Here is a 26355-nt window from a genome sequence, read left to right as displayed (position 1 = left end):
TGCCTCATCTGTTTTTTTGCTGAACCCTGAAACTACATGCTGAACATTTAAAGACAAGTTTGCAGCTTGTTCTGTGGCGGTTCTCTGTCGGGGTCAGACAGACCTGATGGACCCTGAACAATGGCAGAGTGCACATGGCCTCATGCCAAGAGGTTCATGAATTGTTTGTCTCCGGCTGCAGAGAGTAGAAACCAGGCTGTATTGTGCTCCCAATGAATCACTCCACAGCTTTACCCAACATTTTAACCCTTAAACCTTTTGGAAACAAGTTTCTATTTTTTTTGATCGTTTTTGTTCGAGAAAGAGAACAAAATCATTAAGTTAAAAACAGACGCGGCACTTAAAGGAGCAATATGTAACTCTGACCCCTAGTGTTTAAAACGGGAGAGCTGTCTCCCCCCCGCCCCCTCCTCTCTAGAGTCCATGCTCACACAGGTTGACATGTGGTGGACTCACTTCTATCTGAACCAGTTCTCTTGCCCACTTCCATCGCTGCAACACCTGTTGGTTTGACCTGATAACTGCTCTCATATCTGGCAAACCGAGGGGCTTCCAAAACGGCCGTGCGGGGGGTGCCTTAGAACCTGTACGCACACAAACACACAATAACAATTCAGTTAGTAATTGTTTTTTGTAAAGCCTCGTTCTTGTTTTTTAGATTCAGTTAACAAAAACATTTTTAGGATATTTCTTTAGTTTTTTCGTCAACGATTAATAAGCTTGCATGGGAAGCTGCTTGAAGTTGGTGCATCACCATGGTAACGCACGTCTCCATAAGAGCTGCTGTCATGGCGATCAATCACGCACTCTTGGACTCTCCCAACCTTTGAAGCCTGTCATTCTTTCAGGTATCCGAGCTAAATCTGTATCATTAATTCAGTGTCTCTGCCACCTGCTCCCTCTCTCTCTCTCTCTCTCACTCTCTCTCGCTCTACAGTCAGAGTTATGCAAGGTCTGCTCCATAATGTGATTAACTAACCATCTGCAGCATGTCCTTCCATCCTCTCAACCCGCTGACCTCTCTGGCCCTGCTCTGCTCGTATCATGCTTTACGTAGGACTGTGTCGACCGTAATCTCCCTCAGCGACTACATTGTGGGTTTCTGTTTGCCTGCACTGTTGTAACCCCCGCTGCTACGGGGCTTCTTAGAAGTAAGCTGGCTCTCTGCCGGTCTCGCCCAGTTGGATCTGAGCCAGGCAGCTTTAGGAAGCTGCTGATTCAGTGGGGGCAAACAGCGCTTGATCTCGTTTGAAGCCGCGGGGGAAAGTGTACTTAGCGTGTTTGTGTGTGTGTGTGTCATTAGGTGAGAAGCCGCACTGCAGGCGGACACCGTGTCTGTTTTCATAGCTCATGGGGATTAATGACCACGCTAGAGGCGCCTTAACTGTCACGAGGAGAACATGTGATTGTTACCACAGGAAGAGGAAACCCAGTCTAGTGGACATTTGTTTAACTAAGTGTAGCGGGCTGTGTAACCGGGGGAACCTTCAGGTAGGAGCCGTCTAAACAGTGAGAATTGATCTCCTCATCCTCGAGGTGGGTGGTTGTGTGTGTGTGTGTGTTTGTGTGTGTGGGAGGGGAGGTGAGGGGGGCAGCCTCCTGTTAATGTCAAAGGTACATCTGCTACTATATTAGTCCAAATGTTTACACAGTGTCGGTGGGTGCCATGGAGGAGAGTGGGATAGAGTTCACTCAGCCCCCCTCCTCGCTAGTAGCCGTGCACTTCTATGAATTTTGTTGGGGGGTGTGGAGCTGTGTAGCCAAGCCGAGGCAAGGAGGAGGAGTGTGTGAGTGAGTGAGTGAGATTCGTAGTGTCACAGGAGAAGGGGTGGGAGGTTTTTTTGGGTGGGGGGGGGGGGGGCTGGCTGGCTGTTCTATCTGTCCTATCTGTCTATTTGTCTCCATCCAAGGCCATTTCCCAAAGCGGGAGGCCGGGCTCTCAACTCCTCCACTGTCTGGCGCTACATCAGCTGACCAAGGCCCTCCCCCGTGTGGATTAGAGAGGAGGGGGAGGGCTTGTTCTGGGCTGTGGGGAAGGGAAGAGAGAGAGACAGAGAGAGGAGGAGGAAGAGAGCGAGCTAGAGTTAGAGTGTAAGTGAGGGAGCAGGTTTCGGCAGCCCCTGAATGTAAACAGATTATTAGATTAGTGGCCATGAGAAGCAGACGGCTGAAGGGAGGACTGTCACTCTCTCCGCGTCCGTCACCCCCCCTCCCTCTATCTCCCTCTCTCTCCTTTGCTATCAGTGCTGATGGGGCTCTGTCTTTCTTCTGTGTGATTTAGCTGGTGCTAGTGAATCCGGAGAAACTTCTCGCTGGACCGAGGAGGAGATGGAGGTTGCCAAAAAAGGTAGAGTTTTTATTTTAAAATCTCCTTCTGGTTTATCTCTCTTTCTCTTTGCCTCTTCTGCTTTCACGCTCTTCTCTTCTCCCCCACCCCCTTTTTCTTTTCCTCTGCTGGTTATGTGATGTTGCCTCGCCCTGCCTGTTCCTCACATGAACGTACACACGCTCAGTGAAATGGAAAGCTTGTGCTGCTGCTTTGCTTGACGCTGTCAGAGCCCCGTGCAGGTTTCAAGGAATTCATTTCTTCTTTTCGCTGCCTCCTATAATCCGTGAAGTGAGAGAGCCCCCCCCCCCATCTATTATTCACATTCAAAGCTTTGCCATCTAGAGAATCTCAAAGTTAGTTTGTTTGCTGTTAGTCGAGTTTCCCTCTCGTGCCCTCTTTACTCGGATTTCTCCGTATTTGCACTCGCGCCCCTGAGTGCCACGACTTACAGACCCGGGGGAGTAAATAACGGGATTAATGTGAATTTATTAAGTCTAACTCAGTTAGGTATCGGAGATTTGTGTCCCTCATTGCTGCTGTGATCTCCTCAGGCATTTGGACCTGCATGCTACATACATCGGTGGATTAGTTAAAGGAGATCTGCTCAACCTCCTGCAGTCACATGACGAGGCACGTTCAGAAATCACTTTTATGCTATGCCGACACACATGGCTGGTCATGCAGTTACCCTCCAAGGCTTGGGGGTGGGGAGGGGGGGTACCTCAGAGCCTGGGTCATTATTGTAACCTGTTGATCGGTGTTAATGCGGGGATTAGACGTCACAAGTTTTCACGGTGGGAAAAGGAGCTGGGTGAAGAGACATTTCAGAGAACGAGTCATGACATAACTTTAAAGTTTTTTTTGTTTGCTTTGTTCATTAATGAAGACATTCTCTAACGCTCTGCTAACAGACGTGTGATCGAGCCTGTCACAACGTACATTAAGGCTGAACGATAACGGAGAAAACCGGCATTGCAATATTTTTTCCGTCTGCGATATGAAACAAATACTGGGAAAAAAGGGATGAGTTTTTATGGGCTTTAATCTGAGCAATTCACATTTCAATCAGAACTTCATTTCTTGGACTTTGTGCCTCTTTTCATCTGAAGACTGCTAAAACATGTGATGCCCTATCATTCTCTCGGGCAAATTAGTCTTGGACTCAAAGTGCTGCAGACGTTCAGCGGCCTCTGACAGCGTTTTTGGCGCCCACTACCTCCGTTTCAGAGCACTTCCTCCAAGCGCTCATTGTTGCGAGGTAACGAAAGGTAACTCCTGCTTCCCTCGGTAAAGTCTGTTGTGTTTTAGCTCTGTGTGTTTAATATTTGCTTCACCAAAAAAAAAACAGAAGACGATGACATCAGCAGCAGCTCTACACCTGGAAACTGTTCCCCGGCCCCGAGAAGACGAGTCAGACTCGTAGCGTCTCCTCCGCCATTGTTGTTGACAAAGCTGATATCAGAAGTCCCGCCCTTTCTTGAATTTGATTGGTCGGTGAAGGGAGCGTTTCTGCTCGTGGAGCTTATTAGAAACATGCAGAGGCTTTTTAGGTCGGGTACAATCACTTCTATCTGAACCACTTCTCTTGTCCGCTTCCATCGCTGCAACACCTGTTGACCTGATAACTGCTCTCATATCTGGAAAACCGAGGGGCGTCCAAAACGGCCGTGCGGGGGTGCCTTAAAACCGCCTACCTTCTCTGGTCCAAACAAATCCAGAGCATTCAGGACCAGAATCTAAAGTTAGAAGGAGGACATACTGACTGCTGCATTGTTGTCAGAGAAACCAGCACTTCAACATAACATGTTTCTTTAATGTCTGATCATATAGTAAGATCACTTTATCATTTCACTCACTACACATCTCACTGATTGGACCTTTTAACAGACTCTTTATCTGGACAGTTGAATAAAACCTTAGAGGAGTGTTCGTATCTACTACACCAAGACTTTAAACACTGAGATGGAAATATCTGCAACGCTCCGTCAAAGACTTCTGTCAGTGACGTCTGAAAGATATGAATGGGTAGATTGTAACAGTATGTGCACTGAAAAAACACAGTAACACTGTGTTTTTTTTCTTTGATTGAAAAAGCAGACACTGTTTCTATTCACTGTCATCTGCCATGTGATGAATGTACGCGAGCAATAATTGATCTGAAGACAGTTAAGTAAGCATCCACGTGCCTCGGCTTTGTGAGGCGGTGTTTCTGCAGGGTTACACCTAGCTACACGCCAGAGTGTTTCATGCAGATTTCTTTGGCAACTGGGTGAATATTCCACCGTGGTTGAAACAAAGTTTGGTCTCTCTGTGTCGACTGGATGTCACAAATCACACATTTCTGTCCGCCATCTCTGCGAGTAACTGGATAGGATTTGAGTCACTGTGAGTCGTCCCAATGCCCTCGTTCCCTCATTTAACTGGAGCAGTAATGGGGCTTTGTGTTTAGCTCCGTGGTGATTTGTCAAGCTGCCAGTATCCCTCATCTCAGCAGCGCCGGGGCGGGAGGGAGGGAGCGAGGGAGGGGGAGGTCACAGGGGTTAGAGGATTTAGAGAACAGACGCCCTCATGTCAAAGGTAAATGGCAGTCTTCCAGTTCACTGCCGCCTGGGAGAGTAGTTTCAAAGTTTAGTTAGACCATCAAAGCTTATTGTGTGTGCGGCTCAGCGTTAATCAGGATGAGGGAATACCGACGGCAAACCATAGCAACAGGGAGCCCGTGAGCGCAGCGTCACTTTGGAAAGCAGCGCAACGATGAACACTGATGGTGATAAAAAGTGGAGCAGCTTCATGAAGTTTAGTTTTTTACACTGATGCAGCATGAAGCCGTACTTTTAGACGTATGAGATCTAAAAGTTGATCCACATTAAGTAAGGACTCACAGGTTGGTGAATCGACTCTGCTGCTCTTCAGAGTGGACTCCTGCTAACTCGGGGTCATATAACTATTACAATCTGTCTTATACAAAGGCTGTAATGGTCTCAGAATCAAAAGAAAAGAAGCCTTAGTCAACGAGCCTTCTCATCATGACTATGCTAAATGTATAGAGAGGTTGAGGAGCTACTCGCTTGACTCAGAGTTTATTACTTTGCATCACCTGTCCATATTTTTAAATGTTTATTTTGGGGATTTTTCTGCCTTTATTTAGAGACAGGACAGTGGATAGAGTCAGGGCCTTCTTTTCGACCAAAGAGCACCTTCATAAAATTTGTCTGAACCTCCGAGTAAACCACCAGACTCTCTCCTTCTGTGTGTAGATTTCTACATTTTTAGCAGCCTTCATAAGTCTAAAGTTTGAGGTTTGAGATGGCTGCGCATTAAAGGTCCAATCAGTAAGATGTTTAGTGAGTGAAATGATAAAGTGACCTTACTATATGATCAGACATTAAGGAAACATGTTATGTTGAAGTGCTGGCTTCTCTGACAACAATGCAGCAGTCAGTATGTCCTCCTTCTAACTTTAGATTCTGCTCCTGAATGATCTGGATTTGTTTGGACCAGAGAAGGTAGGCGCTTTTAAGATACCCCCACACGGCCGTTTTGGACGCCCCTCAGTTTGCCAGATATGAGAGCAGTTATCAGGTCAAACCAACAGGTGTTGCAGCGATGGAAGCACTGGTTTCACTCATGCACTGCCCTCAAAACAAATGTGTCAGGGTGGGCTGCACATGTGAACACAAATGGCCAAAACTGGCTCACACACACATTTTGTCTCGACCTTTTCTTCCCAGCCTCCGAGTAAAAATGTTGTTCTCTGGGCGAGGTGATGCGTGACTTCAGCAGGTCGTATTCAGGGAAAATTCAAGTAGTGAAGCCGCTGCATCCAAAGATCCAATTACACGTCAGCATAGCGCTGGACTCTATTGCTTCATCCGACGTCCTGGATCTGTTTTAAACACTGGGACTTCAGCAGCTCCCCTTTGACATCATGCTCCGTGTCAGGAGAGCCCCCCCCCCCCTCTCACTGTGACACATGAAATTCTAATCTACCCAGGATATTTAAGTGGGCAGTTCTAGCTTGTTTTATCATACACAACATGTTCCTTTAGGCCTCATGAATGAGTTTGTGTGAAGTGTCTGAAGGCTGCTGTCTCTCTCTTCCTGCTTCAGGGCTTGTCGAGCATGGGCGAGACTGGACAGCCATTGCCAAAATGGTGGGCACCAAAAGCGTCGCACAGTGCAAGAACTTCTACTTCAACTACAAGCGACGTCACAACCTGGACAACCTGCTGCAGCAGCACAAGCAGGTGATCCGAGTGTTGTCCGTCATCGTCTCGTAACCTTTTTAAAGTCTGAGTGCAAAATAAGAGACATATTTCTGTTTCCCAGGATACACGGCGGGCTCGTGCTGATAGATCTCAAGGTGAAGGTCTCTCCACAGCGTCACCCGATGATGACGACGATGACAACGCAGATGACAGTGAAGGTCAGAGAGATAAACGGCTACGTTGAAAAGTGCTTTTATCAAAGCTGCGCCATGGCTGCCTCATGGTTGATATGAAGCACGTGTACATCCTCAGGCTCTGGGGTGAAGGGTGCAAACGGTGCTGACGGGGGTTTTGTACCCAGGTTGTGCCCTCGAGTACGAGTTTGATATGATATTACATGTTGGATAACGAGGCCGTGCAGAGAGAGAGAGAGAGAGAGAGAGAACACAGCGATACGTGTTACACAAAGCAGCGGCGCCTGATCTCAAATGCCCTCTCAGCCGTCATGTAAGGGTTTCAATCGAGTTGATGGCGGTGTCCTCGCTCTCCGCTGACTGTACTTTTAATGAGAGCGTGGAGAAAAAAAAAAGGATCAAATGAAAAAAAGCAAGGGGGGGGGAGGTGGAGATAAAAGATATGAACTAATTCTGACTACATGGGCGCCTGTTGCATAACAGTTCTTGTCTTTGAAGACTCAACAAAGCCAGCTCTTTGAACACAAAGTGCTGGTCCGCCTCTTTGATCCAGCAGGCCCGTCTGTCTCCCTCCTCTCCAGAGGTCGTTATCTCCGCTGCTGCTGAAGCGCTACAGCTGGTTTGTGAAATCAATATTTGGTTTTCTAAGTAGCGTCGTGACTCAGTATGTCGGAAAATGCTCATCCTTAGCCGACTAATATTTAATTCAAACAGCCTCCTGGGGATTTATGGAGCTGTGGCGACAGCGGGAGGTCAGGAGGTTTCCTGTCATGTGTATTCTCCGTCTCGTGGAAACCTGCTCTGTAGAGGTCTCCGTGCGCTCACGTTATCTTCATCACACGGCCGGTCAGTGACACTCTGACACCGTCCTGTTGGTCATTCGGATCTTCGGGGAAGCTGTTTCTCTGATTTTTGTTTTTTACACATGAAGTACATGATGCGGATCCATTTTGGCACCGTCTCCATGGCAACGACTGCAGCTGTAGATGGAAGGCAGCAGTAGGGACACATTTGGCTGTTTCTCTCTTAAATAATGTGATGAGCAGATTTGATTTACAGTTTGCGTCCAGTGTTCTTCAAACTGTGTGATACGGGCTTTAAAGAAACGTTGTCTCGAGGGTCTCGATGCGTCGCTGCATCTTTGAGGCCTTGGTGGAGCACAAACAAACATTACATGTGAAGTGAAAACGAGTCGTACGATAGATTAGATCAGATGTTCTGAAGCAGCGTTTCACGACTCTGTGTCTCGTCTGTAACGCCGCTTTTACGACCTCTGAAGACGGTACAGAGGGGGGATCACTTCCTCCCCAAGTTACACCTCCATGACATTCAGACTGAAGGAGAAACGTCACGGTGGGGGGGGGGGGATATATCAGGGCTTGAAACGGCGGGCTGAACAGGGCTATAAAGACACAGACGCACGTGCAGCACTTTTATTCTTAGCGCTTCATGTGAGGGACTCCAGAGCGCACAGCCAGCGCTTTTCTGCACGGACAAAACGCCAGGTGGACACGGGGCCTATAGGGTTATATAACGGATCGTAAATAATTCTAGTGACTCGATACAATGTTACAGCTAGGCTACGTAAGGAAAGCGGTGCTGAAATTGTAGCTATAACCGGTCATAGATTTACTTTCCCCTCCTCGTTACTTTTAGTTTTATCCTCCATTCCTTATTTCTTAAAATGCTTGTGAGTTTAATGACGAGTGACGCTCGTTATTGAACACATTTGAATGAATCCTGCTCTTCCTTCCTTCAGGCGGGGACAACAGCTCCGACACAGAGAGTGCCCCCTCCCCCTCACAGGCCGACTCCTCAAAGTCTGGGGACTCCAAGAGGGCAGATGGCGCTGCAGGAGACGCTCATTGCTCGGACCAGGACAGAGGTCAGGCTAGCAACGGGAAGAGCCAGGAGCTGTCATATGGAGATCTCCGTGTCAAGGAGGAGAAGAGTCCAGAAAGCGAGGCTGGGTCTCAGGAGGAGAAGACCCGGTTGGCTTCCTACGGAGGCTCGCTGCATCCCAAGATCGAACCTCAAGATCTGGACATGAAGAGCGGAGAGGTTCAGGTCAAGATGGAGCCTGAGATGAAGGAGAGAGGAGAAAAGGGAGACCATGGAGAGAGGCAGAGGGAGCTCCACTCAGATAATGACTCCAGCGCCACCTGCAGTGCTGATGAGGACGTGGAGGTCGAGCCTGAAAGGAGGTGCGTTTTCCTAATCACATGTTGCAGGTCCACGACAGCAGTTTACACGTTTTACAAGGTTTGACTTTTGGCTTTTTGTCCCTGCAGAATATTCTCCATGGACAAGCCGACATTGCTCAACCCTCCGGGCACGGTGCTGGTGTCCTCACCCAAACAAACCCAACTCAACATCCAGCAGCTGCACCAGCGGGCAGCGAACATCCCACCTATGGTTAGTCACAGTGACAGGTTGATCTATTCAGACTGACAAGGACACAGCAGGCTGAAAGCTGCCCACACATTGAAATTCAGATTCTGAGCTCTATGATGAGATCACAAGGTGTTTATGTTATCAGTCTTTTCATTTCTAAGCTGTAAGTCCCCAACAATGACACTGAAAACATTTCTAGCCTGCCTCTTTAATCTTTCACACATGCACCTCACAGGGGGGGGTAGAGGTTTCAGGACAGTAGCCCTCATCACACTTACACAAATATACTGAAGTTTCCGTGCTGAACAGAGACAGCTGAATGTTTCAGGGGCGGTCCTCCTCGTAATGTTTCGTCACGCTCAGCATCTCCCCCTAAAACTACCTGAAGAGAAAAGTTTAACCTCAAGAAATCAAAAAGACCCAAAACAATACTACCGAGTATCATCAACCCAAATTACAACAACAAAGTCCAGAGATGTAGACATGCCTGGGACAACAGAAAGCTACATTTGGGGGGAAGTATCAAAGTAAAAATGGGGACCTAAAGCTCCTCATCACATCGTTTCCCAGAGTGTGTGCCAGAGAGCTCTCCTACCTACCTCCTCTAAATCCTCCTCCTCCTCCTCCTCCCTGGGTGCAGATGTGCAGCAGGTAGAGGGAGGGAGAGAGAGAGAGAGAGAAGAACAGTAACAGTATGTGCTTTACATTCCAACTCTTCTGCACTTTAATCTTTCTATAGGTTCCTGGTCCTTTCGGCCCCGGCGGCGTGACCATCAGCGGCTTTGCTATGCTGCAACACCAGATCAAAGAAGCGCATGAGTCGGCTCACCAAGAGGAGAAGCAGAGGCAGGATCAGGGAGACCTCGAGCGCAGACCCCCCTTCAACACCCGCAGCCCCACCATAATGGACCGTGATGGTAAGAGAAGAGGGAGAAAAAAACTCTCCCCTCATGCTGTCCTTGTCTCCCCCCTCTTCCTCTTCATCTCTCTGTCAGCCTCGTTCCCCATCGCTGCTGGCACTGCTCTATTTATAGCTGATACATTTTTTAAAAGGCCCCCATTCATTTTTGTGCTGTTCCCAAAAAAAACTCTGGCTGATCCGGATCGTCATAATGTGGTTCAGCTTGGGTCGAGACAAAGTACGCCGACCCTGTTTTACCCCGGATGCCGACGTGTAGCTCAGCTTTGTGGTGATGCTTCTTCTGGATGACGAGATGACTGTGCTTTTTTATTTTTTATCATGTGACGTGAGTGGGACACAGAAGGGCACCTTCTGCTTTTAGGCAGTCGGATGTACTTCGGCCTGTTAGCTTCAGAAAGCAGCGTGGTAGAATCACGCGACAGGCGGCATTACGGCTGATTTCTGCAAAGCTTTTAGCCGCTGTGAAGAGCAGAGCAGCTGTCGGTTAGCTGCCGAGCTCTGACGCAGAAATGTTTTTTACAGCGGTGTCTCTGGGTGTTTGTGTGCAGGTGGGGGTGTCGGCTAATCAGACCAGCTCAATGCTAACATGCATCGAGTTCTTGATTTAATAGTGGTTGTCTTCCCTTTATCCCCATGCCTGTGTACTACAGGTAAGCCTTTATCCTACATACCTTATGACATGATGCTGGCTCTGGAGCAGGAGGCCCACTCCGGTCGGCCAGGCTCCCCCTACAGACTCTCCCCCAGGGAGCTGGGCAAGGCCTCACCCCAGCCTGACCCCCACGTGTCCCGCTACAGTGTGCCGCCAGGTAAAAGCACACATCTTCTCCTCCTCCTCCTCCTCCTCCTCCCTTCCCTTCTTGCCTCCTTCCTTCCCTCACCAATTGAAACAAATTGAGTATCGCCTGATTCACATTGACATGTAGTTAAGTCGACAAAGGAGGCTTTATAGAAATGTATCATACTCTATATTTGTTTCTATATTTTACTCTCTTACAGGATAATCAATACGGCTAAACTAACGACTTCAAAGTGACAAGTTGATTTTTATATTTTATTTGTGAGCGGAGGAGGGAAGATGTGGAGCTTAAGTTGGGACTTTGATAAGAGGTGCACTGATTGGCCTTTTTCCTGCCTGTTTGGCCGTGATTGGCCGGTCCTACCAAATATATCCGCAGGTTTCATGCCATGCGCACAACAACACATGTGCAAGCTAACATGGCAGTGTGGACGTGAGGGGCCCGTCAGCTGAAGCAAAAAAAAGCATGAACTTACTTGGAGATGAACACAGACCGTGTCCCAGAGAAAACAGTAAATGTCTCTTTTTTCTTTTGGAGCGCAGAACCTCGACTTTCTGTGAACGCTTTGAAAGAATAAATGTGATCAGTTTGACACTAAAGTTTGGTTGTGAGTCATTCAGACACATGAATACCGTGTTGTTCCTGATGCTGACCGGCAGCTTGAATATTAATGTTTGGCACACCTGCGAGGGGGATTTATAAATTCGTCATGGAGGGTCTTGTTTTCTTAGCCGTTCCCTGTGAGTGGGCAGGATGATGACGTCCTCTCACACAGCCATTTGCATTTTTGATTTTTTAGAGTGCAGGAGCATAAGGCGCGTTCCCTGCAGGGAGGTTACTCCCGGTCTTGTGTGGGCGTGTAATGATCCGTTTGGTCTCCTCAGTGTTACTGCTCAGAGACGGTAAATCAAGACAGCAGGTCTGGACCAAGGTTTCCTCACGCTGAGCGCAGCCTCTTAACGGAGGTCGTAGGTGGTTACTTTAGCACTCACTCACTGGAGTCTGTCAGAATGACGCTGAATATTTAATCACGCAGCCTTTGATGGGAAATCAAGCTTAATGGAACCCTCATGTTTGGTGGGGAGACGTTGTGGTGTCTGGCAGAAAGGAGACATGTGGAGGATAGATCTGGGAGGCTTTTAGTGCTTTCACACCTGCACGAAATGCCAGAAAAACTACTGAAGTATTCAGGCTGAGCTGTGTACATAAACCCAGACTTGACCCGGAGTTTCTCCTCCAGCCTCCTCGTATTTATTCTGCAGAAAGTCAGAGTGAGCTGATGTGTGAACGCAGCAGGATATAATCAGGAGAATTCACCTGGAGCGAGTGGGAGGGGGTGGTGATGTTTATTCTGTGATCGCTGCACGACCATAGACTGTCTGCATGCCACCTCTACCATCTCTGTGCTCTAATGAACCTGCTGCATTATGTTTCCTGTTCTCCAGTATGTTTTTCTCCACTCTTTAGTTCATGTTGTGATTCTGTTCATTTACACGTAGCATTGATAGAAAGACACATTCTCATTATAGTCATATAGAAGACTCCCGCCACCTCTGCATCGTTCTATTTTAAATCATGTTTTGCCTCAGAGACCCCCCTCCTGTCTGACAGGAATAGTCTCTGCTGTGAGGTGCATGTGTGAACAACCAGATCAGGAGGATTTCAGGGACAGTCCTCCTGAAATGATCTAGACTTTTTCAGGAGTGCTTGAGTGAAAATGGCTTCAGTGAGCCGATGGGACTTTGCTGTTAGCTGTTTACGTTGACGTTTAATGCTCTGTTTTGTCATGTTGTCCCACCAGTCCTCCACCCTGCCCCCAACCAGCTGGTCCAGGGCATGCCAGACGGAGTCCGAGTGACGTTCAGCAGACCCAGCCGACCTCCCAACATTCCCTCTCCTCCTCCGCTCATTCCAACCACAAAGCCCACGGACAAGCCCTCCTTCATCCAAGGCGGCTCCATTTCACAGGTAAGACACAGACGGGGGGCCGTGAGAAAGAGAGGGGGGGGACAGTGAAGCGACCCTGTTCTTATTTTGGTTCCTGCTTTGTGAATCTGCATATGAAATAACTCACAAAGTTAGGCAGCATGAGCAGATTCCCCCCTTATTCTGCGGTCTGTGACTAAATATCTGTAACATCTGCGTCTTCTACTCGTGAACTAAGAGACGTGACCTTGAAATGTGTTTCCTGTTGCTGCTCTCTCAGGGAACTCCTGGCACATACCTGCCGTCCCACCCCGTCTACGGACCAGAGGGGACGAAGAGCAGCGTGGGTTCCATCTCTCTGGGTCTGCCCCGGCATCAGGATCCCAACAAGCCTGGTAGGACGACACATCTTCACACAACCATGTGTAGTTTCCTCTGCTCACATGTGGCCGAATTCAAATCTTGACACTCCTAACGGCTTCTCTACTGTGGTCTAAATTATGCTTCAAATTTACCAGATGACGTACACACACACCTAAACTTGTCTTCTCCCCTTTGTGTGCGACTCTTCCTGAGCAGCAGGTCCGTCCATGCAGGATGGAAGAGGAAACCCAAAGATGGGCGAGGGTCTTGGTGTCAGAGGATTAATCACTCAGGTACAAAAGCGATAAAGAAATGTTTCTCTGTAGCACAGAGTCTGTGATTGGATAGACTGGCTGTATATTTATGTGCATGCGTTCTTTCAGGGCACGCCAGCGCTGTCCCAGTCCAGCATTGCTGCTGACCTCCTGAAGGGCACGATCACAAAGCTCGCCACAGAGGACCTGAGCAGCCCCGACAAGGCCAGGGCAGAACATCTGGCTAAAGGTCATGTGATCTACGAAGGCAAGATTGGTCACATCGTCTCCTATGATGGTAAGCACTTTTAATATTCATGTAACCAGAGGTGGGCACAGGTCATCCGGTTATGTCCGATCATAATGAACTGAAGTTAAGATCCAGTTTGTTTACACTTACCATTAACAGATTAATAGACGTGTGCCCAGCTCTGAATGTGACCTACCATTTTCGCATTGGTCTTTTCCCAGCACACAAAGTGATTATGAGTTTTTTTGTCCAACAGCCATCAAGAACCCGAGAGAAAACACGCGCAGCCCCAGGACCGGCCATGAGCTGAAACGCACGTACGACATGATGGAGGGGCCGATGGGCAGGGGTCACCCAGGCAGGGAAGGAGCTCCATTCGAGGGTATTGATCGCGTGTCAGCGAGTGAACGCTGTGTGTCCTGGTGTGTTGTTCTGCAGCAGACGGGTGACGCTTGTTGTTTGTTTCTCAGGGTTGATCAGCAGAGCCTTGCCCAGAGACGGTCTGCATGGAGACTCGAAGGAAAGACCGCTGATCACTGGATCCATCATGCAAGGTAGTTCATCGTAAAGGGTGACACCTTTTGTGTATTTACCAGCAACTCACTGTGAATAATGATGAAAAAAATTAATATTTCCAGGAACGCCGAGAACCGCTGCAGAGTCCTATGAAGACGCCATGAAATACGGGAAACAAATCAAGCGAGAGAGCCCGCCGATCCGCTCTTTCGAAGGGGGGATTGGCAAGGGCAAGCCTTATGAAGGAGTCAACACTATCAAAGAGATGGGACGCTCCATTCATGAAATCCCCCGGCAAGATCAGTCCGGCCAGGACATGTGCAAGACCCCAGACATGTCGGACAGGAGGGTCATGGAGGGCCAGATGTCTCAGGTGAGTCTGACGGGAAGGCACAGGTCTGCGTCCTCACATCAGCTGACTGATGAATACTGGGGGGGGGGGGGGCTGAGAGGAGAAACTCCAGTGGGTGATGCATTCTAATTGACCTGCTGTTTCTTCATTTCCCAGATTCACTCTCTCAACCAGCCCACCATCAAGCACAACGTCAAGTCCCTGATCACCAGTCCCAGTAAGCTCCCCCACAGCATGCCCCAGCTGGAAGCCATGGAGCGAGCCAAGTACGAGGAGAGCAAAGGAGTGCGCCACACCTCTGTGGTCAACTCCACCTCTGTCCTGCGCTCCACACACCAGGAGGCCAGCAAATCCCAGCTCAGCCCGGGCATGTATGAAGACCCCAACGCTCGCAGGACCCCCGTGAACTACAGCACCAACCCTGTGTCCAGAGGATCCCCGATGCTGGGGCGCGCTCAAGACGGTACACCACACAAACATTTGAATGACAAACTACACAAACATTATAGAGCGGGGGCCAAACTGTTATACCTCCATTGTTCGTTGTGTCTTGTTGGAACCGCAATGGATTGTGGGATGTGTAGTTCCTACACTCCTGGAAAAGAGATGATGTACTCACTTTTGAGGAAAAGAACAGGATTTTTACTTCTGGAACCTCGCTGTTGAGCCGTACATCCTGTTCATAATATTGTGCAATAACATCACATAACTACTGACTAAACAACGAGCGTGTGTTTGTGTGTTTTCTCTCTTAAGGTGCCATGAGCTCTAAATCGGCTGCACACGAGAGAAAGAGTGCCATGACTCCGACACAGAGGGACAATATCCCCGCCAAGTCCCCCGTGTCTGGCGGTGACCCTGTGGCCTCTCACAGCCCCTTCGATCCCCACCACCGGCCCGTTGGTCCTGGGGAAGTGTTCCGAGCTCACCTGCCTCCACATCTGGACCCGACCCTGGCCTTCCACAGAGTGCTGGATCCCGGTACGGTCTTTAAACCTCCTTCCTCCAGAACTAAAAAATAAAAGCTTTGATCCTGAGTAACAGGGTTGCGGCTTCTCCTCGTTCATAGTCACTACATGCTCAGGATCTTTTTCCTCTATTGACGTCAGCGACCGCGATCGGTATCTTTTGAGCCTTCTGTTCATTTGTTTTGTTTTTCTTCTTTCCGCTGCCGCAGCCTTCATGTTTCCCAGACAGCCGTCCCCGACCGGCTACCACAACACGTACCAGCTGTACACCATGGAGAACACGCGGCAGACCATCCTCAACGATTATATCACTTCCCAGCAGATGCAAGTCATCCCTCGGCCTGACATGGCCCGAGGCTTGTCTCCACGGGAACAGCAAGTCGCTATCCCTTACCCAGCCGGAGCTCGAGGTATGCCCCCCCACCAGCTGACCCTCTCTCCTCCCTGCCTGGTGCGGCAGGGGGGAGGAGCTGAAACGCGCAGACTGTGTGCTTGTGAAGTAGTGGCTACCTTTTCCAGACGCCCAGAAGCAAATGACCTAGTCAAACTTTGCTGATTTGCTCTTTATACTGGGGCTGCAAACCATTCGGCTTTTTCTCCATTTCTCGATTGGGTTCGTCATCCAAATCTCCAAATTTTGTGTGTGGCCTCGTACGAGCTGACACACTATTCCACTATTCCCTTTGCAGCCCTGTTGCTTTCTGATCAATCTGTATTTGGGAGCACTAACAGATGAAGGTGATGGGTTACTGCTAAGTGTATATACGGTGTTCATACATTCAGAAATTGATGGATCCGTTTGTGTTGTTCACCGTTGGCCCTTTGCTTCTGTCTGTAAAAGGGATTATTGATCTAGCCCAGATGCCTCCAACTATCCTGTTGCCTCACCCTGGGGGAACAGGTACTCCCACTTTGGAACGCATCGCCTACCTCCCCGGAGCTCAGCCCCCTTTCCCTCCTAGGGCTTTCAACCCAGCCTCCATATCGCCAGGTGAGGACCCCTCCCTCCCCCAAACCTACACCTCGTCTTCCCTTATCTTCCTTCCACAATCTCCGTCTCTGCTCACGCCTCTGCACGAGTGCAGCCCTGCACTCTGCACTGTCCCGGGGGAGAAAGGTGAGTTCTGCGGTTCAACTTGAGTCTTCCTGCAGTCCTGCCAGGAGGGCTCCCAGAAACCGCCGCAACAATGTCGCTCTCTTTAATTTCCCCTGTGCATCGTGGTTTGAAATGTGATTTAAACTTCTGACATCCTTCTCATGTTTCAGGGGCCGAGCAGTTGAAAATATGTCATATCTTGTCATTGTTAGTCATATCATCTTGACTGAAGTCTCTAGAAAGACTCAAATTCAAAGTCCTCCAACAGGTCCACACGTCTTTCACTCCTTCATTGGAATGCAAGTCAGTTTTTAGTTTCTCTCCAACATGGATTAACATCGTCTTGATGATGACAAGTTTTCATACTGCTAATGGAGCAGCAGTGTTTTTAAAACGTAGGGTTTTTGGGGTGCCGGTAGCTGAGTGGTTAGTACGCGTGCCCCATGTATAGAAGCTCAAAGTGGGCGGCCCAGGTTTGAATCCGACCTGTGGCTCCTTTTCCGTCTGTCATCCACCTCTATCTCTGAACCTGATTTCTGACTCTATCGACTGTCCTGTCTCTAAATAAAGGCATAAAAATAAATATTTAAATATTTGTTTTGGGTCTTTATTAGAGAGACGGGACTGAAGGTAGAGGAGGAGATAGTGATGGGTGTGATGTACAGAGGAGCTGAAGGTTGGACTCGAACCTGGCCCGCCCTCTTCGAGGACTATAGCCTCTGTACGTTGGGCGGCTGACCTGACTGACCTTAAGGCCAGACCCCCCTATGTGTAGGATTTTTGTTTCATTTTAGTTATAGTATTTCATCAACATGCAAAACGGACGTTTGGTCTCTGAAAACGAATCTCTGAAAAAAGCTCCGTCAGGGGTGAAAAATGTTCCGTCTGCGAGATGATGACATCATTAAATCAGTTCAAACCATCTGTTGTTGACAAGAACGCTCCTGAAACAACAACAACAACAACAACAACAACAACAAAGGCTGACAGTTTCATGCGGTCAGCGGTGCAAAGATAACTTTACAAGTTGTTAATGAACTCTGACCTCCAAAGAAACATGAACTCACTGAACACACTCGGGTTGTTTGTGTCTTTTGGTCCTGCCACTGTTGTTTCAATCCCAAGTGGATGCATCTCCATGTTTGTTTTTATTCGATCACATATTGAGCTGATTGATCTTTTTCTTTAATGATGGGGATCAGTATCCAAATCCAAGTGTGTTACCTTTGCCGTGCTGTAACTGATGGAGGACATTTGTAAGGTCACATCAGAGAAACTCAACGAGAGATGCGTGTTTAAATTCTGTGTGTGTGTGTGTTTGTGATGTCTGTCGTCTTCGTCCTCCTCAGGTCACCAAGCCCACCTCGCTGCTGCTGCTGCCGCCAGTGCCGAGAGGGAACGGGAGAGAGAGAGGGAGCGAGACCGCGAGCAGCAGGAGAAAGAGCGAGAGAAGGAGAGGGAGCACAGGGAGAGGGAACGCGAGCGAGAACGCGAGAGGGAAAGGGAGATGCGGGAACGAGAGAGAGAGAGAGAGCGGGACCGGGAGCGAGCCAATGAATACATCCGTGGAGGTGAGATATTTCAGATTCTGAATTCGGGTTCAAAGGGACGCAGAATATATGCATATTGAAGGTTTTGTATCAACACATCCTGGAGTTGCGTTCCCCTAATGTTTAATGTTTTATATTTGTGTGTGCGTGTATCAGGTGGACCCGAGCAGCCTGGTCGGCCTGGGAGTCGTGGTTATCTCCACTCGCCCTCTCCCTCGCTCAGGACACAGGAAGTGGTGGTTCAGCAGCGGCCGAGCATCTTCCAGGGCAAAAGTGTCATCACAGCTCTAATGTGAGTCCTCGTCTTTCTTCAGGTTAAAGTCGGCTAACTAACAATCCTGCATCCAAAACAAAAACAAGGCCGTCTTCTGAAGGAAGAAATATTATTATATATAATATTATATATATTAAACATGTTTGGTATTTATGATTCCTGATCAGGAGGCTCCGATGGAGAGCAGTAAAATAATCGTGGTGACATCACACACCTGAGGGTTATTCAGACCACGCCCCCCGGTCGTTGAATAGGGCAGTCGGGCCTAAGATCATCGAGTGTGTAGCCAGCGTTAGTTGCCTAACGTCGTCTTTTAAACTTTGAAATGAGCGTGATGCCTTCATGTGTTTTCCTCCTCAGGCCTCACACAGCGGAGCCCGCGTCGGTGTCCCAGAGTAACTCTCGATACAGCACTGCAGCTGACGCTCTGGCCGCTCTGGTGGACGCCGCAGCCTCCGCCCCGCAGATGGACGTCGCCAAGGTGAAGGAGAACAAGCATGATCGGGATGAGGAAATGTCGTCCTCTGCCGCCGCTCGGCGAGCTCTCGCTGAACAGCAACAGCAGGAGGCGGAGAGGCGCTCCATGCAGTCACCGTATGGCACCATGTCTCTGCCGGGAGGTAAACCCCATTCCACTTACTCTGAGGGCGCTCGAGGCAACGATAAGGACAAGGGACCTCAAACCTCCAAATCCCGCATCGAGGAGGAGCTGCGGACTCGTGGAAAGACGACGATCACGGCTGCGAATTTCATCGACGTCATCATCACGCGGCAGATCGCCTCAGACAAAGACTCCCGAGAGCGAGGCTCTCAGAGCTCCGACTCGTCCAGCAGCTGTGAGTGTGATAACGGATAATATAACCACGCTGTAACGTTGTGACATCATCAGTTAGCTGAGACTGTCATAACCAAACTTTAACTGTAACACTTTTCCTCTTACATGTGTTTCACAGTGTCATCCAGTCGATACGACAACACTGGAGGCGGAGCCATCGAGGTCATCAGCCCCGCTAGCTCTCCCGTCCAATCCCACCAGGACAAACCAGACGAAGGACAACCACAGGCCGCAGGTACGATTCTCAACGACTATCAACAACGTTTGGAACTAGTGGTATACGGGGCCGTTCAAAACAAGAACTCAAATTATAAGAATTATATTATGAGCATCAACGCTACAGCCCTGTTTTTACAGAGCGGTCCGGTTTGGTTCAGAAAATCCCGATCCTGCTGGCGTTTTTACAGCCAATGATACCCTTAGGGCCCCGTGTCCAACTAGCGAGTTTTTTCTGAGCGCCAGCATCTTTCTTTCAATCGTTTTCAATGAGCAGTGAGCGTTTGTAGCAGCAGGTGGCCGCCTGGAGAAAAATCACTTCATCCAGCTTTTTTTGCTTCGACTTTTTGTGCGGCCGCTCCGAGCGCTCAGGTTGAAAATCTTTCAACTTTTCAGAAAGGTGCAGTCGACGTCACCGGCGCTCTTTCAAAATTAGAAGCCACATGTTAAAGGGTTCTATCACGGCAGGATGCCAAGTATACTCTGATAAAGGTTCCTTTAGGAGGAGTTCAGATGTTTGTTTTTCAAACGACTCGTCTCCTGATATTCATCCCGATACCTTCTGTCTCTTTGAACTAAAGTCGTGCTGTTGACTCTGCCGACCACAGAGACAAGAAGAGTTTTAAAGTGACGCCTCGGATACTCGTGTTCATAATTATGGTGTCGTTGATTTTGGTGTGACAGCTGACGTGTAGCAGAGGGCTAAATTTAGTTGTCAGTCAAGGGGAGTAAACATAGCGTAGCTTGGTTTACTTCATCCTCTGACCTTTCACTCTGAGACTCACTCTCAACACCGTCTGATCACCATACTTCACTGGAAGTTATATTTGTCACACACACACGCGCACACACACACACGTGGATCAGTTACTGCACACTTTTCTGCTCCTCTCGGTCTTCTCAGCTCCAAAACAACAACACTCTGTCCCTGTTCAACCCACACCAGCTGCCATGCGGGGCTATGACATGAGTCGATACCGGCCACAAGGGGAGCCACCGCAGCCGAGTCCCCATCAGCCCCCCACCTCCCAGGCTGACAGCTACTCCCAGGTCCCAAAGACTCACCGGGTCATGACCTTGGCAGACCACATCTCGGTAAGAACGCAGCACAAAGATTTACCAGAAAACACAATATGAGGTCCAACCTGACTAACCCGGTCTCTCTTGGTCCACTTCTGCCCCTGCAGCATATCATAACCCAGGACTTTGCCCGCAATCAGGACCCTCCTCCGGGCTCCTCCTCAGCTTCATCCACATTCCAGAGCGTCGGGCAAAGCCGAGCTAAGGGACCCAGCCGGTACAGTCCGGAGAATCAGGTCCAGGCCTCACACCACCAGAGACCCTCCAGCAGAGTTTCACCAGAAAGCGCCTCGGAAAAGCCTCGAGCCAGGTGCTTTGATCCGTCACTTAACCTTGATTTGTTCCTCAATTTATTTCCTGTCATCTATCTCACACTTATTTCTTTCTCTCCCCCCCCCCGTCCAGGCCTGGCAAATCTCCAGAGCGAGGCAGCAGGCAGATGGAAAACTATGAACCCATCTCTCCTCCACAGAACTACCAAGGCATGGACAAACCGGAGGCTCCTCAACCCCAGAGGAGAGAGGCCGACAACTCTGAGATCAGGTACGGGGTCGCCCGGCTTTGCTCAACCTCAATTCTCTCACTCGGCCGAATAAAGCCTGCTTTCTACTTCTGTGTTGAAGCTATGCCGTCGTAGCCTACACTGTTATGAGCTCTACCGAGAGTTCTGAAAGTGTACTATGTTGGAGTTGGAGATGATAAATATCGAGCAAACGTTAAACCGTGTTTAATGAACTTTTTGGGGGGGCAGCAGCTCCATCTGTAGGGACTTGGGTTGGGAAGCGGGGGGTCACCAGTTCAAGTCCCAGTGTGGACCAAATCTGGAAGTTGGAAGTTGGTGTGGTAGCTGGAGAGGTGCTCCTGAGCGCTCTGCCTTTTCATGCCCGACTGTATCAGCCTGTGAATCAGTTTCTTGTATAGATGCTTAAAAGTAGAGCGCCCCCTGCTGTCTGCAGTCGCTGAACATTCAAGTCAGACTGAAAGAGTGTCGCCCTTTCCCCCTCTCTGCTCGTGTTTGTTTGACTCTTTTCACTTCTGTCCTCTTTCTAGGAACGACTCTCGTTCCCCGGGCAGCGTGAGCTACCTGCCTTCCTTCTTCACCAAGCTGGAGAACACGTCGCCCATGGTGCAATCCAAGAAGCAGGAGATCTTTCGTAAGTTGAACTCCAACTCTGGTGTCGGTGATTCTGATGTTGGTAAGTGGGTCTCTTCTTATCCTCTTGTTTCTGACTAACATGCATGCTTCACATGGTGGATCGATCTCTTTTTGAATGTGTGTGTGCACGGACGGGTCAGGTGTTGACTCCTTTGATTAAAGCTTTCATGACAGTGAAATGATTTCACCTGCTCTCTCCTGAGAAGCTCCTCATCTTTGAGGAGAGGAGGTGTTAGAGGGCGAGAAAGGAATACAATGGTGATTGGCAACTTCTGAATCACTCATTAGACAATTATTATAACCAACAAAGGAACAAATATTCAGCTTTCATCAGAACTTATTGATCCAACATTTACGTCCTTTTTCAATTGAGCAGAGAGCGTTCGCAGCAGCAGGCGGTCGCTTGGAGAAAAAGCGCAGCGCCCAGCGTCTTTTAGCCCTTTTTGTGCGGCCGCTCCGAGCGCTCAAGTTGAAAATTGTTCACCTTTTCAGAAAGTAGCTGTTGAAGTCACCGGCGCTCTTTTCCAAATGTTTGATCGTGTCTTGTAACCACATCCTCCTTGCTCCGTGTCTGATCGGGAAATAAACCATGTAAAATATAAAACATGCAGTAAAAAGTAACGGAGCTGTGTCGCTCATACAGTGGTCGACAGATTGTTGCCATAGAGACAGAACGGACGAGCAGCGCTTTTCTTCTCAGTGCACAAACGCTTCATGCAAATGCTCTCGAGCGCCAACCAGCACTTTTCTGTCCGGAAAAGTGCCAGAGTCATTCCTGGTTATTAAATCAAAAGCAGGGTGGAGAGGACTGCAGCCAATCAGATCGACTCGTGCCTTGCAAAGAACAAAACATGAACCAGTAATAAAAGTTCTGACTCGTCATGTCTGCTCTGTGTGTGTGTGTATCCACTCAGCATGAAGTCAGGCATTTAGTTTCCTCTCTTCTTCTCCTCCTGATTATTGTGTTGCAGGAAACGCTCAACCAGGTACAGAGATCTTCAACCTGCCCGCTGTGACCAGCTCCGGTAAGTAGCAGTGACACGCCCTCACTTATGTCACGGGTCAATGTGGACGGCGCCTCGTTGCTTATCGTGTGCTGTGTCGTCTCGTCGGTCTTTGTAGGTAACATCAACCCCAGGAATCACTCCTTCAGTGACCCAGCCAGTAACCTGGGCCTGGAGGACATCATCCGCAAAGCCTTGATGGGAAACCTGGAGGAGAGACCGGAGGAGCATCAGGGAGGGGGAGGGGCCGTCAACAACGCATCGGGCTCGGGCAGTGATGCTCGCCAGGAGGCCAACCCGTCACCAAGTATGGGTATGCATAAGATAATCCTCTGCACGCGCTCAGAAGAGATGTTGGACATATCGCTGATTGGTACACTCTGTGTGTTTACATCTACAGGGAAGCAGAAGCAGGTCAAAGCCAGCAGCCGGAAGTCCAAGTCCCCCAACCTGGGTCAGGCCTACGCTGGAGGGGAGCGCCCCTCCTCGGTGTCCTCCGTCCACTCAGAGGGAGATTATCACAGACAAGCCCAGGCTCAACCTCAGTGGAGCTGGGACGACCGACCCTCCTCCACAGGTGAGCTGCAGAGTCACCCTTCACATGTCTCTTGGTGAATTCTAAAAAAGAACAGGCGCACATTTTTAGGGAAAAACTGGAAAGAAAAACAAACGTCATTAGATTTTATAACCACATTAAAATCCGGTGTGTGACGCACTTCTGATGACTTGTTTTCATCTTAATGTTGGCTGCTTCCGATAAATTATAGCAGAATAAGACATCATTACCGAGAGTGCAGCCGCCACTATCACACACAGCACGCCACTTGAAGCGTTTAAAGATACGCTTCCGTTCGTTGTTGCCTGCCAGCTGTGGGGATTCATAGCGACGCAGACCAGGCCTGCAGCGAAGTCGTGACTTTGCGTTTAAATCAAACGGGGGTTCAGTAACTAAAGCTTGTGGAGTGCTGGAAGGTTTCCATATTTGTACCTAAAAAGGTCAACTTGTTGTGCAGACGGGTGAAGAGAACAGCAATACAAACTTAAAACAAAAAGTTCAAAGGTCGTCGGGACAAAATGCATGTAAACAAATCAAATCAATACAATTCGCTCATTAAACTTGAAGTAAACAGTAAATAACAAAGTCCCTCTCTCTTCTTCTCTACTCAGGATCCATGCAGTTTCCCTACAACCCGCTGACCATGCGCATGCTGAGCAGCACGCCGCCCACCTCAATCGCCTCCCCGACCATACAGAGCCAGCAGCAGCAGCAGCAGCAGCAGCAGCAGCAGCAGCAGCACCCGCAGGCGCCTCCAGCTGGAGCCCCGGTGGCTCAGCAGCGCGTGTGGCAGTCCCTGCTGTCGGAGCAATACGAGACCCTGTCTGACAGCGACGACTGAGCTCCGAGAAGCAGAGGAGAGGTCCGCGCTGAGGCTTGTCTATTCTCCCCCCTCCGTCTCCTAGAACTGACCTCGCTCACTGGCGAGTGCAACGAGAAGACAGGGTGATGTCCTCTTTATTTTTGGTGCTATGGCGCCCCCTGGCTGTTAGCTGAGAGTACAAGCAGCAGCCCGTGACAGGCAGGGCTCTCCGGAACAGGACTTGCTTTTGGAAGCACTCACCCGGGCCTGTCGAGAGAGGGGGGGTAAACGAAACTGGACATAGTGGACGACACGAGCTAAAGATGAAGAACTTAATGTGTAAAAAGAAACAACATAAGAGACTATTTCTGACATTTCTTTTTTCTGTTTGATTTCTGTAAAGATTCCCCTCGTCTTTAAGAGAATCCTTGTTTGTAAATAGAGTAACCTTTTGCAGTGTTTTTTCTTAACTTGATTCTTTCTTATTTTAATGTCGCTTTTAAATGGATCCACTTTAAACGGGGAGAGTCGGGGTGTCATCTTTAAGTTCACAGTCGCTCTCTCCCGGTCCCCCCCGACCACCCCACGTCACCTGACACCCGACTCTGATGTTTTTAAGACACAGCGACGCAAAGAGAGACCGGGTCTTTGGTCTGGACTTGTACCAGGAGACCGTGCCGCCATGCACGAAGCACCACCAGAGCCTGACCACCGTCGACACCTGAGGATGAAACACAAACACAGACTAACATTTCACACTGCGTGGATATTTGATGCCCGTCTTCACCGCACGGTGGAGGTGATGCATGGATTGTAAGGCGCGCCCCCCCCCCCCCCTCCCCCTCCCCCTCCCCTCCCCCGTACCAGACAGAGAAATGTCATGGAGACAAGTTGAGAACACTGGTGTCATAGCAGGAAGGTGAGACGTCTGATATAAGCTTCATTTTGTGGCTGGAAGAAGAAATCCTCCTGGAGCCCGTCTGAATGATGACAGTGAGCCGATGTTTGTTTTTGTTTTCATTAGAGCCATGGTGTGTCACATGTAGCTATCTCTCTCTGCAGTTTCCCACCTGTCCACAACGAGCCGCTCCGTCGTCGTCGTCAACGTTGACGCCACGGTCGTTCAGAAAAGCGTCAGGTTTTTCCACCATGCCTTGTGACTTGAGAAAGAAGGCAGCTTGAACTCATTTTTCTCAGAGATATTCGTTGGTGTTTGATGTTGTATTCGTTATGTAGTCCCTCTTTTTCTTTTTATACTGTCCTGACAAAAATCTGAACTCTGTAAAAAAAAAAAAAAAGTCTTTCCATTACACGAGAAGACGACAAACTAACCAAACGTAAAGAGCGCTCTGCACCATTGTTGCACTTTGTTTTTGCTTTGAATCCTTCTTCTACCTGCTGTGTAACTTATTCAACCTCCGGCACAGGAGCCAGCCCAGACGGGCTTTACGTTTCTTGCCAGCGCTCACAGGAGGCCTCCGCTCTCTTGTAGCTGGTCCATGATTGAACCCGTGTGACGCTTGCTTCAGTTACAGCTTTGAGTGTGTGTTACCGTTAGATGTTCATGGTGCATCAAATCCATGACGACTTGATCTTTGCGTTCCTCGTGTCAATCAGCCGGCGTTAAAGCTTTGAAATTGAATTCTATACAGCGTCATATACGGCAGTAACGTTCCTCTGCTGGTTTATCTTTTAGAAATGTAAAAACAACATGTAACGGCTTCTTCTTCAGCGTTCACTCTGCTCAAACTCCACGTCTCCTCTCTTGTTTTCCGTTTGCTTTCCGATCATTCGTCGCAGCACACGTTCAGATTTTCACTTCATGTCGTTTTTTTTTTTGTTTGTTTCTTTGTTTTTCTCAACATCTGTGTTTATTCTTCTTCCCGTTCGAACGGGGAAGTTTTGTGTTTACAAAAGCAACGACAAAAAAAAGAAAGGAAAAAAAAAAGTTTACAAACTTGAATCTTAAAGAAATCCGACATGAAGCCGCCGAGAAAGAATCGGAGCGTCTCAGCTCGCTCTCAAACAAACACAGTGATGACTTTTATTTTGTTTTTGTCTTTTTGAAATTGAGACTTGAAACCCCCCCACCCCCTCCAACATGTATCCTATGATGTTGAAATGCAATGTTTGTATCGCACAATGTCTTTTAGTAGGCTATTACAAGAGTTCAGACCAATCAAATAAAGTGGATCAGTTCTCCACCACTCCACCTGTGTCGGCTCCTCAGTAGGTGTGACCTCTCTTTATTGACCACGACGAATTTCCTCCTCCTGCAGGTCGTGACCGCAGACTGTAAATATGAATGTT

General features: G+C 48.9%; 2 protein-coding genes across 13 annotated transcripts in view; one reads left to right on the top strand and one right to left on the bottom strand.

Moving 5' to 3' along the window:
- The window catches only part of trpv1 (transient receptor potential cation channel, subfamily V, member 1), a 127076-nt gene extending 115213 nt beyond the window's left edge, over positions 1-11863 (bottom strand). The window contains exon 1 of the mRNA XM_061056218.1: positions 11849-11863. The gene's annotated coding sequence lies outside the window, so the exon portion shown is untranslated. The remainder of the gene's footprint in view (positions 1-11848) is intronic.
- The window catches only part of ncor1 (nuclear receptor corepressor 1), a 61970-nt gene extending 35718 nt beyond the window's left edge, over positions 1-26252 (top strand). For 2 of the 12 annotated variants that reach the window (XM_061056190.1, XM_061056188.1), the window contains exons 17-46: positions 2282-2347; positions 6440-6576; positions 6659-6755; positions 8491-8935; positions 9023-9146; positions 9865-10042; positions 10698-10856; positions 12649-12815; positions 13054-13168; positions 13353-13429; positions 13520-13688; positions 13897-14022; positions 14111-14194; positions 14279-14529; positions 14665-14971; positions 15265-15489; positions 15683-15886; positions 16318-16467; positions 17922-18143; positions 18279-18414; positions 18757-19232; positions 19350-19466; positions 20352-20542; positions 20635-20837; positions 20933-21070; positions 21578-21723; positions 22655-22708; positions 22806-23000; positions 23088-23264; positions 23855-26252. In XM_061056190.1, coding sequence (XP_060912173.1) covers positions 2282-2347; positions 6440-6576; positions 6659-6755; positions 8491-8935; positions 9023-9146; positions 9865-10042; positions 10698-10856; positions 12649-12815; positions 13054-13168; positions 13353-13429; positions 13520-13688; positions 13897-14022; positions 14111-14194; positions 14279-14529; positions 14665-14971; positions 15265-15489; positions 15683-15886; positions 16318-16467; positions 17922-18143; positions 18279-18414; positions 18757-19232; positions 19350-19466; positions 20352-20542; positions 20635-20837; positions 20933-21070; positions 21578-21723; positions 22655-22708; positions 22806-23000; positions 23088-23264; positions 23855-24084 — 5366 coding nt within the window. In that variant the 3' untranslated portion in view covers positions 24085-26252. Of the gene's footprint in view, positions 1-2281; positions 2348-6439; positions 6577-6658; positions 6756-8490; positions 8936-9022; positions 9149-9864; positions 10043-10697; positions 10857-12648; positions 12816-13053; positions 13169-13352; positions 13430-13519; positions 13689-13896; positions 14023-14110; positions 14195-14278; positions 14530-14664; positions 14972-15264; positions 15490-15682; positions 15887-16317; positions 16468-17921; positions 18144-18278; positions 18415-18756; positions 19233-19349; positions 19467-20351; positions 20543-20634; positions 20838-20932; positions 21071-21577; positions 21724-22654; positions 22709-22805; positions 23001-23087; positions 23265-23854 lie in introns of all 12 variants that reach the window. The other 10 variants (XM_061056189.1, XM_061056193.1, XM_061056194.1 and 7 more) reach the window with 10 other exon arrangements.
- Positions 26253-26355: the final 103 nt, after the last annotated feature.

Source organism: Labrus mixtus, chromosome 14, assembly GCF_963584025.1.
Source record: "Labrus mixtus chromosome 14, fLabMix1.1, whole genome shotgun sequence".
Lineage (NCBI taxonomy): Eukaryota > Metazoa > Chordata > Actinopteri > Labriformes > Labridae > Labrus > Labrus mixtus.
Note: the sequence above shows the minus strand (reverse complement) of the source record. Positions and strands in the feature narration are given on the sequence as shown.